Consider the following 14569-nt stretch of genomic DNA (forward strand, 5'->3'; position numbering starts at 1 on the left):
TGAGTGTATCAAATCAAATGTTATTGGTCACATACACATATTTAGCAGATGTTATTGCGGTATAGCGAAATGCTTGTGTTCCTAGCTCCAACAGTGCAGTAGTATCTAACAATTCAAACAAATCTAAAGTAAAAGAATGGAATTAAGAAATATATAAATATTAGGACGAGCAATGTCGGAGTGGCATTGACTGTATATACATATGAAATGAGTAAAGCAGTATGAAAAACGTTATTAAAGTGACCAGTGATTCCATGTCTATGTCCATAGGGCAGCAGCCTCTAAGGTGCAGGGTTGAGTAACCGGGTGGTAGCCGGCTAGTGATGGCTATTTAACAGTCTGATGGCCTTGAGATAGAAGCTCTTTTTCAGTCTCTCGGTCCCAGCTTTGATGCACCTGTACTGACCTCGCCTTCTGGATGATAGCGGGGTGAACAGGCCGTGGTTCAGGTGGTTGATGTCCTTGATGATCTTTTTGGCCTTCCTGTGACATCGGGTGCTGTAGGTGTCCTGGAGGGCAGGCAGTGTGCCCCCGGTGATGCGTTGGACAGACCGCACCACCCTCTGGAGAGCCCTGCGGTTGCTGGTGGTGCAGTTGCCGTACCAGGCGGTGATACAGCCCGACAGGATGCTCTCAATTGTGCATCTGTAAAAGTTTGTGAGGGTTTTAGGTGCAAAGCCAAATGTCTTCAGCCTCCTGAGGTTGAAGAGGCTCTGTTGCACCTTCTTCACCACACTGTCTGTGTGGGTGGACCATTTCAGATTGTCAGGGATGTGTACGCCGAGGAACTTGAAGCTTTCCACCTTCTCCACTGCGGTCCCGTCGATGTAGATGGGGGCATGCTCTCTCTGCTGTTTCCTGAAGTCCACGATCAGCTCCTTTGTTTTGTTGACATTGAGTGAGAGGTTATTTTCCTGGCACCACTCCGCCAGGGCCCTCACCTCCTCCCTGTAGGCTGTCTCGTTATTTTTGGTAATCAGGCCTACTACTGTATAATAACTACACTGTTTGTATTCTGCCATATTCCCAGTCACCTTGCCGTGGTTAAATGCGGTGGTTCGTGCTTTCAGTTTCGTGAGAATGCTGCCATCTATCCACGGTTTCTGGTTTGGGTAGGTTTTAATAGTCACCGTGGGAACAACATCTCCTATACACTTCCTGATGAACTCAGTCACCGTGTCCGTGTAAACATCAATGTTATTCTCAGAGGCTCCCAGGAACATATCCCAGTCCGCGTGATCAAAACAATCTTGAAGTTTCTGCCTATAGGAAGGGAGGAGCAAAATGGAGTCGTGATCTGATTTGCTGAAGGGAGGGCGGGGGAGGGACTTGTAGGCATCCCGGAAGTTGGAGTAGCAGTGATCAAGTGTTTTTCCAGCGCGAGGACTACAGTCAATGTGTTGATAGAACTTCGGAAGTGTTTTCCTCAGATTTGTTTTGTTAAAATCCCCAGCTACAATACATGTGGTTTCCAGTTTGCATAAAGGCCAGTGAAGTTCTTTGAGGGCCGTCGTGGTATCGGCTTGAGGGGGAATATACACGGCTGTGACTATAACCGAAGAGAATTCTCTTGGGAGATAATACGGTCTGCATTTGATTGTGAGGTATTCTAGTTCGGGTGAACAGAAGGACTTCTGTTCCTGTACGTTACCACAATCACACCATGAGTAGTTAGTCATGAAACATACACCCTCACCTTTCTTCTTCCCGGAGAGTTCTTTATTGCGGTCTGCGCGATGTACTGAGAACCCAGCTGGCTGTATGGACGGGGACAGTATATCCGGAGAGAGCCATGATTCCGTGAAACAGAGTATGTTACAATCCCTGATGTCTCTCTGGAAGGAGATCCTCGCCCTGAGATCGTCTACTTTATTGTCCAGAGACTGAACATTAGCGAGTAATATACTCGGAAGCGGTGGATGGTGTGCACTCCTCCTGAGTCGGACTAGAAGTCCACTCCGAATACCTCTTCTCCGCCGGCGTCTTGGAGCAGTCTTTGGGATAAGTTAAATTGCCCTGGGGCGTACGAACAAAGGATCCAATTCGGGAAAGTCGTATTCCTGGTCGTAATGCTGGTGAGTTACCGTCGCTCTGATATCCAAATGTTATTTCTGGCTATATTTAATAACACAAAAAACGTTCTGGGCTAATAATGTAAGAACTAACACACAAAAAAACAAAATACTGCAAAGTTGCTTTGGAGCTAGAAGCAGAGCTGCCACGTCTGACGGCGCCATCTTCAGAACGTGTGTGTAAAAATATGTGTGTAATGTGTCTGTAACGTGTGTGTGTAATGTGTGTATAATGTGTGTGTGTGTGTAATGTGTGTATAATGTGTGTGTGTGTGTAATGTGTGTATAATGTGTGTGTGTGTGTAATGTGTGTATAATGTGTGTGTGTTTGTAATGTGTGTATAATGTGTGTGTGTGTGTAATGTGTGTATAATGTGTGTGTGTGTGTAATGTGTGTATAATGTGTGTGTGTTTGTAATGTGTGTATAATGTGTGTGTGTGTGTAATGTGTGTATAATGTGTGTGTGTGTGTAATGTGTGTATAATGTGTGTGTGTTTGTAATGTGTGTATAATGTGTGTGTGTGTGTAATGTGTGTATAATGTGTGTGTGTGTGTAATGTGTGTATAATGTGTGTGTGTGTGTAATGTGTGTATAATGTGTGTGTGTGTGTAATGTGTGTATAATGTGTGTGTGTTTGTAATGTGTGTATAATGTGTGTGTGTGTGTAATGTGTGTATAATGTGTGTGTGTGTGTAATGTGTGTGTGTGTGTGTGTGTAATGTGTGTATAATGTGTGTGTGTGTGTAATGTGTGTAATGTGTGTATAATGTGTGTGTGTGTGTAATGTGTGTGTGTGTGTGTGTAATGTGTGTATAATGTGTGTGTGTGTGTAATGTGTGTAATGTGTGTATAATGTGTGTGTGTGTGTGTGTGTAATGTGTGTATAATGTGTGTGTGTTTGTAATGTGTGTATAATGTGTGTGTGTGTGTAATGTGTGTATAATGTGTGTGTGTGTGTAATGTGTGTGTGTGTGTGTGTGTAATGTGTGTATAATGTGTGTGTGTGTGTAATGTGTGTAATGTGTGTATAATGTGTGTGTGTGTGTGTGTGTAATGTGTGTATAATGTGTGTGTGTTTGTAATGTGTGTGTGTGTGTGTTTACCTACCCATCTCAGTGTTAGGTTGTAATGTGTGTATAATGTGTGTGTGTTTGTAATGTGTGTATAATGTGTGTGTGTGTGTAATGTGTGTATAATGTGTGTGTGTGTGTGTTTGTAATGTGTGTGTGTGTGTGTAATGTGTGTATAATGTGTGTGTGTTTGTAATGTGTGTATAATGTGTGTGTGTGTGTAATGTGTGTATAATGTGTGTGTGTGTGTAATGTGTGTATAATGTGTGTGTGTGTGTAATGTGTGTATAATGTGTGTGTGTGTGTAACATGTTTGTAATGTGTGTGTGTGTAATGTGTGTGTGTTTGTAATGTGTGTGTGTGTGTGTAATGTGTGTATAATGTGTGTGTGTTTGTAATGTGTGTGTGTGTTTACCTACCCATCTCAGTGTTAGGTTGTAATGTGTGTATCTTGGCCCAGCCCAGTACAGCCACTCTGCGAACACACGCTGCCTTGTCCTTCAGTCCCACTGTAAGAGGCTGCTGCACATACTGCAATAGACCTGGGAGTCTGCAACAAACACACACACACATTACACACACACACATTATACACACACACACATTACACACACACACATTACACACACACACATTACACACACACATTATACACACACATTATACACACACACACACACACACACACACCTGAGGTTGCACATGTTGCGTAGCGCCAGGCTGCGGACCATGGGGTTGTGATCAGAGCAGTCTTTCCTCAGGGTGTTTATCACCAGCAGAGACAGCTCAGGGTTCAGACTGGCATAGGAAGACAGAAACACATAGACCAGTTTCTTCTGGACAATATCCACCGTTGCACAGGCCTTCACCATCTCACTGTACAACCCAGATACATCCAGTCCTTGAGACATCACTCTGGAAAATGTGACAGGGAGAGGGGGGGAGAGAGAGAGAGAGGGAGCGAGCGAGATTTTTATTTATTAAGGATCCCCATTAGTTCCTGCCAAGGCAGCAGCTACTCTTCCTGGGGTCCAGCAACATTAAGGCAGTTATATACAATGTAAATGATTATGTCTCTTCACAGTCCCCGCTGTTCCATAAGGTGTATTTGTATCTGTTTTTTTAATCTAATTTTACTGCTGGCATGAGTTACTTGATGTGGAATAGAGTTCCATGTAGTCATGGCTCTATGTAGTACTGTGCACCTCCCATAGTCTGTTCTGGACTTGGGGACAGTGAAGAGACCTCTGGTGGCATGTCTTGTTTGGTATGCATGGGTGTCTGAGCTGTGTGCCAGTATTTCAAACAGACAGCTCGGTGCATTCAACATGTCAATACCTCTCACAAATACAAGTAGTGATGAAGTCAATCTCTCCTCCACTTTGAGCCAGGAGAGATTGACATGCATATTATTAATGTTAGCTCTCCTTGTACATTTAAGGGCCAGCCGTGCTGCCCTGTTCTGAGCCAATAAATAGGGGGGGGGGGTGTATTGGGAGGGGAGAGAGATAGGGGAGAGAGATATAGAGGGGGAGAGCTAGGGAGGGGAGAGAGATGGGGGAGAGATAAAGGGAGGGGAGAGCTGGGGAGAGAGATAGCGAGGGCAGACCTGGCTCTCAAGAGAAGACAGGCTATGTACACACTGCCCACAAAATGAGGTGGAAACTGAGCTGCACTTCCTAACCTCCTGCCAAATGTATGACCATATTAGACACATATTTCCCTCAGATTACAGCGATCCACAAAGAATTAGAAAACAAATCCAATTTTGATAAACTCCCATATCTATTGGGTGAAAAACCACAGTGTGCCATCACAGCTGCAAGATTTGTGACCTGTTGCCACAAGAAAAGGGCAACCAGTGAAGAACAAACACCATTGTAAATACAACCCATATTTATGTTGATTTATTTTCCCATTTGTACTTTAACTATTTGCACGTTGTTACAACACTGTATATAGACATAATATGACATTTGAAATGTCTTTATTCTTTTGAAACTTCTGAGTGTAATGTTTACTGATCATTTTATATTATTTATTTCACTTTTGTTTATTATCTACTTCACTTGCTTTGGCAATGTTAACACACGTTTCCCATGAAAATAAAGCCCTTAAATGTAATTGAAATTGAATTGAGAGAGGGACAGACAAGTTAGTGCATGTGTGTGTTTGTGGTCAGTTGTAATTGTGTACCTGATGACCCTGTGTATGGTGTTTCTGTAGCGTAGGTGGTCCGTCTGGACGTTCGGGTTGGACAGAGCTCTCCTCAGCTCCCTCACGGTCTGCTCACCGCCCAGGTAAGGCATAGTAGCCTGGACAACACAATACGGTACCGGTATTAGCTACAGAACAGATGAGTTCAGCAGACTGTCTGAGACGCTACTGATGTTACAAATATACAACTGCCACACACAGACAGACAGAACTAACTAACTAACCCCCCCCCATGTCTTTGTCCTGGTTTCGGAGCCAAAGAGCCACAGCTTTAACGGTTTAACGTTACAGCAAGCCGACGTGGTTAGCTACAGTAACGTTAGCTAGCTAGCGTTAGCTACCCAACATTGCCATCCTTTTCAGATATTAACGCTGCTTACGTTACATTGTGTTCGGATATTGTGACCTAACATCACTTACCGTTTAGTGGTCACTTGTGGATTCTTTCATGACATTTTTTTCTCGTTCAAATCGCTAGTTTGTTGACATCCGTGTAACACTTCCACTAGTATTCCGCCAGCAGCACAAATGACGTCACGTCGTATGGGAATGAGGAAACCTTCAAAATACAAGCCCGCATTTCAAAACATGAGGAAACCTTCAAAATACAAGCCCGCATTTCAAAACATTTACCACTTTTATTGTGACAACAAGAAAAGGCAAAAAGTAAATTTATGAAAACAAACACCTCCTCACCTTGAGAACACACACTACATATCAATAGTGTAGCAGCTTCCTCTCACAGGCACGTTGGTGAGGACACTATTCTGGTTAGCACTTGTCACTAGTATGTGCAGTGGCCCTCCAGATCTACAGTACTGATCCAGTATAAATGCTTTTATGGATGTTTTGATTTTGTGATTCAGTTTTTACTGTTTTTGTTTGCACAAGCTGTATTGAAACAAATTCCAATCAACTCTGTTGATAGGGCAATCACAAGAGTTACACATGTCAGTTGGTGTGAATAAAATGTATTATTTCATGTCTGTTTCAAATCAAATCAAATCATACCAGGCGGTGATGCAGCCAGTCAAATCAAATCATACCAGGCGGTGATGCAGCCAGTCAAATCAAATTATATCAGGCGGTGATGCAGCCAGTCAAATCAAATCATACCAGGCGGTGATGCAGCCAGTCAAATCAAATCATACCAGGCGGTGATGCAGCCAGTCAAATCAAATCATACCAGGCGGTTCCCATGTTTAGTATCTATTAATCACTTTATCCTTTAGTGAAAATTGCAGTAAATGCTACTTTATTTAGGCTCTGATGGGATCAACCCATACATTTGTAAGAATACAGTTATAACTGAAATGATGCTCCTCTGACTCAACAAGTAATGATGATTTTGTTTGTATAACTTTGCTACCCAGATGTCCTATTAATATTCCATACCATCTTGCAAGGCAGACAGACTGCATTGACTTTCCATACCAAACTGTCTCAACTAGGTAGAGGAAACGTCTCAAACCAGTTGAGTGCAAATGAAAAAGAAACATTTATCTACTGATTCACTGGCACTTCAATGCCCTTAAGAGGCAGGGTCAGCTCAGTCAGTGGGGACAGAGGCAGGGTCAGGGTCAGTCAGTGGGGACAGAGGCAGAGGCAGGGTCAGTCAGTGGGGACAGAGGCAGGGTCAGTCAGTGGGGACAGAGGCAGGGTCAGTCAGTGGGGACAGAGGCAGGGTCAGTCAGTGGGGACAGGGACAGAGGCAGGGTCAGCTCAGTCAGTGGGGACAGAGGCAGGGTCAGTCAGTGGGGACAGAGGCAGGGTCAGTCAGTGGGGACAGGGACAGTCAGTGGGGACAGAGGCAGGGTCAGCTCAGTCAGTGGGGACAGAGGCAGGGTCAGTCAGTGGGGACAGAGGCAGGGTCAGTCAGTGGGGACAGAGGCAGGGTCAGTCAGTGGGGACAGAGGCAGGGTCAGTCAGTGGGGACAGAGGCAGGGTCAGCTCAGTCAGTGGGGACAGAGGCAGGGTCAGTCAGTCAGTGGGGACAGAGGCAGGGTCAGTCAGTCAGTGGGGACAGGGACAGGGTCAGTCAGTGGGGACAGAGGCAGGGTCAGTCAGTGGGGACAGAGGCAGGGTCAGCTCAGTCAGTGGGGACAGGGACAGGGTCAGTCAGTGGGGACAGAGGCAGGGTCAGTCAGTGGGGACAGAGGCAGGGTCAGTCAGTGGGGACAGAGGCAGGGTCAGCTCAGTCAGTGGGGACAGAGGCAGGGTCAGTCAGTCAGTGGGGACAGAGGCAGGGTCAGTCAGTCAGTGGGGACAGAGGCAGGGTCAGTCAGTCAGTGGGGACAGGGACAGGGTCAGTCAGTGGGGACAGAGGCAGGGTCAGTCAGTGGGGACAGAGGCAGGGTCAGTCAGTGGGGACAGAGACAGGGTCAGCTCAGTGGGGACAGGGACAGGATGGTGAGCACATCCAGCATCATTACTCTTGCGCTGTACATGCTTCAGTTTCAGTGATTATGACAACATGTACTGTAGCTTCCACCAAAGTCTGATGAACAGTTGTCTTTTTTTATTTGATTAGTCTTCAACAACAACAAAAATGAAACAAAACCAAAAACACCTGTGTTTTGCTGTTTTAAGGACTACAGTTCCCAGAGTACACCTGATGTTACCAAGTTATCTGCGTCAAATCATGGTTGTTCTGACTGTGTTAAACAGATATCATCCAACTGTCCCCTGAGGTGGTCAAATAGAGCATGCTAGAGCACAGTCCTCTTATTCCTGAATAACTTACTTGCATACCACGTTCTTCATGTTTCCAGTGGTTGTTGGTTGTGTGGTGGTGCTTTGTGCTGCAGATTTCCCCTCGCCACTATTCCAAATCCACGACCCGCTCTAGCTCGCTCGGTCTGCTGGTGGACATGTACTAATGGGCTCCTGAGACCGGAACTAGCAAGATGTCAGCCCCCACGAATCGGCATATGTGACGGTGAGTAGATTATGTTGAAAACAATGGTCGGACATCTTAGAGGCAGTCTCTAGTTCTTATGCCGCGTTCAAAACAACTGGAAACTCAAAAATAAATAAATATATATATATATATATTGAACAGTCATCCAACTCGGAATTCCAACTCTGGCCTCTCTAGAGCTCCGACCTGAAGATCACTGACGTCATGATTTGACCTCGTATTTTTCAGAGTTCCCAGTTGTCTTCAAGCAGCGTTAGTAGACGGTTGACTGACGTCACGAAAAAGGTGTGCAACGTTATGATTTGTGGACTGTCACACTGACTACGTTTATATGCACACTAATAATTAGATATTAAACTGATCATGGCAGAAGGCCGAGTGTGGCATTAGTCATGTAAACACTTTACTCTGCTTATCTGAATCGGTGTAAAGTCAAAATCCAAGTAAATTTATACAGATTAAAACGCCTGGTTTTCTGAGCAATCGTTCTAATTATTAGGACATGTAAACAGCTTAATCTGCATGTGCCAGCACCAAAGGCTCCCTCTGCGCGAATGAAGTAAGTTAGGAAAAACTTGTCTACCAAGTGGTGCAGCGGTCTAAGGCACTGCATCTCAGTGCTTGAGGCGTCACTACAGACTCCCTGGTTCGATTCCAGGCTGTATCACAACCGGCCGTGATTGGGAGTCCCATAGGGCGGCGCACAATTGGCCCAGCGTCGTCCGGGTTTGGCCGGTGTAGGCCGTCATTGTAAATAAGAATTTGTTCTTAACTGACTTGCCTAGTTAAATAAAGGTGAAATAAAGGTAAAATAAAGGTAAAATAAAGGTTAAATAAAGGTAAATTAAAGGTTAAATAAAGGTGAAATAAAGGTAAATTAAAATAACACGGTCACTGTGCTAGAAGGTTTATTTTGATTGGGGATTTTCTGCATTTATTAAATCAGTAGCCTGATTAAAGATGTATCCATATAAACAGGATTATTTGGCCAATCGTTCTTCTTGCAAAGCATGTAAAAGTTTTAAACGAACTTTTACATAAACCTGACTAGCCACAATCGCATTATTGTGTGCATGTAACCGTGCACACTGACAAGAAGCTGCCATGTGGGGAATCGTAGGTGGCTCATTTCACCTTAATGATACCATGTCTTGTTATGACTGATGTCATGTCTATGCTAATATGGCTAAAGTTCGCTAGCTAGCTAACCAACAACAGTCACAAAGTATTTTTTAAGTCAACTTCCATTGTCCTCCAACTGCTATTCTCATCTTGTTTGCGTCTCCGTTCAGAGTGGTTGGAAAGCAAGGCAGACTGAAGCAGGCAGCGACAGACGGATCTTTTCCCTGGTCTCTCGGGGTCAGAACATGGTGATAGCTTTTAATATCATTAACGCCATAATAGCAGACACTGTTATCCAAAGCGGTTTACAGTCATGCGTGAATACATTTTATGGATGGTCGCAAGCGCCATGCTCTCCCAACTGATATACAGAGGACCAATATTCTAATGTATTCCACCATTAATCATTCTGTACCCCACTGTCCTAAAAAATACATTCTTCATTTTAAACCACACAGACACAGGAAGTACCAACGAGACAATACAGTGAGTTGATGATTGGTTTATTGATTGTGAATTCTCCAGAAACATGTAGCCAATGGCTGGAACCGAGCACATGAGCCCCACCCCCTTCCTGAGACAAGACATCCACTCCGCCTGGCCCCATTGGCTGAGGTTTGGAAGGCGGAGCTTCATAAACAGGTAGGGGGGGGAGCTTTGAGCTGACCAGCCAGTCAGCTGGCAGAGGACATACCGGACGACCCCATTGGTCCAGAGAGAGCTGCTCAACCCTGCCTCTGAACCAATGGGTGGTGCCAGACATCCTGATAGACAAGCCAATATAGAAACACATTAAACACAATGACATTTTCCAACCCCTCCCACAATGACAAAAGCTTCACCAGGACAATGCTCTGACCCCCACTCTAAATCACACATACAAAACTTGATCGATTTCCCATTCACTGATTTTGGAGGGAAAACTGTCGGAATGTTAATTTCATTTGGAAGAGGAACGGTTTGGAGCATTGTCCAATCCCTCTCCCAGCATGTTAGGTGTTTTGGGCTGTAGCTCCTGTGGCTAAACAGGGGAACGAGATGGACCGCCTCACACACCACACGTCAGAGGGAGAGTCTATGACATCGTATCGCCGGGAGCGGGACTAGTAGAGCTGCTGTTCTCCTGATTGGCTGCAGCGGTCCCTCTGGGCGGGACTTCGATGATGCGTGGTTTGTCGATGATGCGAGCGCCGCGTTCTCCTTTCTCCACGATGCCGATGATCCAGGCTCCTCCCCCCGACCCCTGACCCTTCACCTCCGCACAGAACCGGGCCGCCTGCTCTCTGGGCAGGCTTACTAGCAGGCCTCCTACACACAGGATGAACGGTAAATAGTGTCATTTGGGAGTAACTTATTGTAAATAAGAATAGAATATGTTTCTAAACACTTCTACATGAATGTGGATGCTACCATGATTACAGATAATCCTGAATGAATCGTGAATAATGATGAGTGAGAAAGCTACAGAGCACATATCATACTCCCAAGACACCTCTCACCATTACAATAACAGGGGAGGTTAGCATTTTTGGGGGGCTATGATATTTGTGCGTTTAACTTTCTCACACAATTTCATTCAGGATTATCCGTAACCATGGTAGCGTCCACATTCATGTAGAAGTGTTTAGAAACATTCTATTCTTATTCACAATAAAAGTGACTCCAAAATGACACAATATATTATTTACCATTCATTTCTATTGGGCACAAGATCATCTGAAACACAACTAAAACAAACAGCAAAACGCATCCAAAAAGTTTGTAGAGTCACAATCTTGATGTAGTCATTGTGTGCTGTGAATATGGGACCAAATACTCAACTTAATACTTTTATACACATGTAAGTGAATTTGTCCCAATACTTTTGGTCCCCTAAAATGGGGGGACTATGTACAAAAAAATGCTGTAATTTCATAAACGGTTCACCAGATATGGAAATACCCTCAAATTAAAGTTGACAGTCTGTACTTTAACCTCATAGTCATTGTACAATTTCAAATCCAAAGTGCTGGAGTACAGAGCCAAACGTGTCCCTGTTCCAATACTTTTGGAGCTCGCTGTAAATGTAATCCGAGTCAGAGCAAACTTACCTACAGTGAGGGAAAAAAGTATTTGATCCCCTGCTGATTTTCTACGTTTGCCCACTGACAAAGACTTGATCAGTCTATAATTTGAACAGCAGGGGATGAAATACTTTTTTCCCCTCACTGTATCTAATACAGCCTGATTCCAGTGATGGTGTAGGACCAGATCAGCATGTTGCTGGTGCAACGGTATCTTCTAAATCAGAGGAAGAGAGAGCAATAGTAGGGATGTGCATCCTTCCCTTTCAAGACGACTCGATGCATGGGCTCAGATACAATACGTTTTAGTTTTTAAACGATTCGATGCGATTCAGTTTGATTAGAGGAACGATTCGCTGCGATTCAGTTTGATGCGATACGAAGCACTAACATTTCTTTCATAAACACATTTAATTTTCCATTTCTAAATTATAATCTGCTGCTTATGGAGCTCATGACCTGGATCTGTCTGACCTGGATCTGTCTGAGCTGGGCCTGTCTGACATGGATCTGTCTGAGCCGGGCCTGTCTGACCTGGATCTGTCTGAGCCGGGCCTGTCTGACCTGGATCTGTCTGAGCCGGGCCTGTCTGACCTGGATCTGTCTGACATGGATCTGTCTGAGCCGGGCCTGTCTGACCTGGATCTGTCTGAGCCGGGCCTGTCTGACATGGATCTGTCTGAGCCGGGCCTGTCTGACCTGGATCTGTCTGACATGGATCTGTCTGAGCCGGGCCTGTCTGACATGGATCTGTCTGAGCCGGGCCTGTCTGACATGGATCTGTCTGAGCTGGGCCTGTCTGACATGGATCTGTCTGAGCCGGGCCTGTCTGAGCCGGGCCTGTCTGACATGGATCTGTCTGAGCCGGGCCTGTCTGACATGGATCTGTCTGAGCTGGGCCTGTCTGACATGGATCTGTCTGAGCCGGGCCTGTCTGACCTGGATCTGTCTGAGCCGGGCCTGTCTGACCTGGATCTGTCTGAGCCGGGCCTGTCTGACCTGGATCTGTCTGACATGGATCTGTCTGAGCCGGGCCTGTCTGACCTGGATCTGTCTGAGCCGGGCCTGTCTGACATGGATCTGTCTGAGCCGGGCCTGTCTGACCTGGATCTGTCTGACATGGATCTGTCTGAGCCGGGCCTGTCTGACATGGATCTGTCTGAGCCGGGCCTGTCTGACATGGATCTGTCTGAGCTGGGCCTGTCTGACATGGATCTGTCTGAGCTGGGCCTGTCTGAGCTGGATCTGTCTGAGCTGGGCCTGTCTGACATGGATCTGTCTGAGCCGGGCCTGTCTGAGCCGGGCCTGTCTGACATGGATCTGTCTGAGCCGGGCCTGTCTGACATGGATCTGTCTGAGCTGGGCCTGTCTGACATGGATCTGTCTGAGCCGGGCCTGTCTGACCTGGATCTGTCTGAGCCGGGCCTGTCTGACCTGGATCTGTCTGAGCCGGGCCTGTCTGACCTGGATCTGTCTGAGCCGGGCCTGTCTGACCTGGATCTGTCTGAGCCGGGCCTGTCTGACATGGATCTGTCTGAGCCGGGCCTGTCTGACCTGGATCTGTCTGACATGGATCTGTCTGAGCCGGGCCTGTCTGACATGGATCTGTCTGAGCCGGGCCTGTCTGACCTGGGCCTGTCTGACATGGATCTGTCTGACCTGGATCTGTCTGACATGGATCTGTCTGAGCTGGGCCTGTCTGACCTGGATCTGTCTGAGCCGGGCCTGTCTGACATGGATCTGTCTGACCTGGATCTGTCTGACCTGGATCTGTCTGAGCTGGGCCTGTCTGACATGGATCTGTCTGAGCCGGGCCTGTCTGACCTGGATCTGTCTGACCCGGGCCTGTCTGAGCTGGGCCTGTCTGACCTGGATCTGTCTGAGCCGGGCCTGTCTGAGCCGGGCCTGTCTGACCTGGATCTGTCTGACCCGGGCCTGTCTGAGCTGTCTTCTGTGTGTAAATGATCTATATATACCAAGTGTACAAAATATTAGGAACACCTGCTCTTTCCATGACAGACTGACCAGGTGAATCCAGGTCAAAGCTATGATCCCTTATTGATGTCACTTGTTAAATCCACTTCAAAATCAGGGGAGGAGACAGGTTAAAGAAGGATTTTTAAGCCTTGACACAATTGAGACATGGATTGTGTATATGTGCCATTCAGAGGGTGAATAGGCAAGATAACATATTTAAGTGCCTTTGGTATGGTAGTATTTGCCAGGCGCACCGGTTTGAGAACTGCAACGCTGCTGAGTTTTTCACACTCAACATCAGGCTGGGCGATATGGCCTAAAAATGTTCTCTCTAAATATGGGTTGTTGTACAATTAAAGGTGAAATACACTGCACTTTAACCTCTTAAGGATCGGACCCTTTTTCAATTTTTGCCTAAAATGACATACGCAAATCTAACTGCCTGTAGCTCAGGACATGCATATTCTTGATACCATTTGAGAAAGGAAACACTTTGAAGTTTGTGGAAATGTGAAATTAATGTAGGAGAATATAACACATTAGATCTGGTAAAAGATAACACTTTTTTTTTTTTTTTTATCATCTTTGAAATGCAAGAGAAAGGCCACAATATAATAGAGCAGTTTAGGCGCAATTTAGACTTTGGCCACTAGATGGCAGCAGTGTGCGTGAAACGTTTCAGATTGATCCAGTGAAGCATTGCAATACTGGACTATTTTGTATGAAGTCTGCCCAAATGTGCCGAATTGGTCAATTGATACATTTTCAAGTACATAACTACAAAAATGATATGGTAATACAAAATGTAAGTTTACACACTCCCAGGAATGTCATACATGATGGATCATTAGCTTATACACTAACTTTCACACATCTAGATGGCCGGGCGGGGTGGGTGTGGAGCCAGAGACAGCAGGGGTTCAAACTGTAGAACCCAGTTCCTACATTTGAATATAAAAATGGATTTTATTAAACAAACTATGCTACATTTTATCTCTGGGACCCTTAGGATGACAAATCAGAGCAAGATTACTGAATGTAAGTACATTATTTACCTTCAGAGGTGAATGTATCAAACCAGTTGCCATGATATGTTTTTTGTTGTTGTGCACTCTCCTCAAACAAT

At 45.5% G+C, this 14569-nt stretch overlaps 1 protein-coding gene across 3 annotated transcripts in view; it reads right to left on the bottom strand.

The window, feature by feature from the left end:
* LOC311148344 (AP-4 complex subunit beta-1-like) overlaps positions 1–8372 on the bottom strand; it is a 31330-nt gene extending 22958 nt beyond the window's left edge. Inside the window, exons 1-5 of one of the 3 annotated variants that reach the window (XM_084185281.1) lie at positions 8105–8372; positions 5782–5920; positions 5341–5459; positions 3835–4059; positions 3564–3694 (exon numbers count right to left, since the gene is read on the bottom strand). In XM_084185281.1, coding sequence (XP_084041407.1) covers positions 3564–3694; positions 3835–4059; positions 5341–5453 — 469 coding nt within the window. In that variant the 5' untranslated portion in view covers positions 5454–5459; positions 5782–5920; positions 8105–8372. Of the gene's footprint in view, positions 1–3181; positions 3206–3563; positions 3695–3834; positions 4060–5340; positions 5460–5781; positions 5921–6057; positions 6365–8104 lie in introns of those variants that run through there. The other 2 variants (XM_084185280.1, XM_084185282.1) reach the window with 2 other exon arrangements.
* Positions 8373–14569: the final 6197 nt, after the last annotated feature.

Source organism: Coregonus lavaretus, assembly GCF_964263955.1.
Source record: "Coregonus lavaretus genome assembly, chromosome: 20".
Classification (NCBI taxonomy): domain Eukaryota; kingdom Metazoa; phylum Chordata; class Actinopteri; order Salmoniformes; family Salmonidae; genus Coregonus; species Coregonus lavaretus.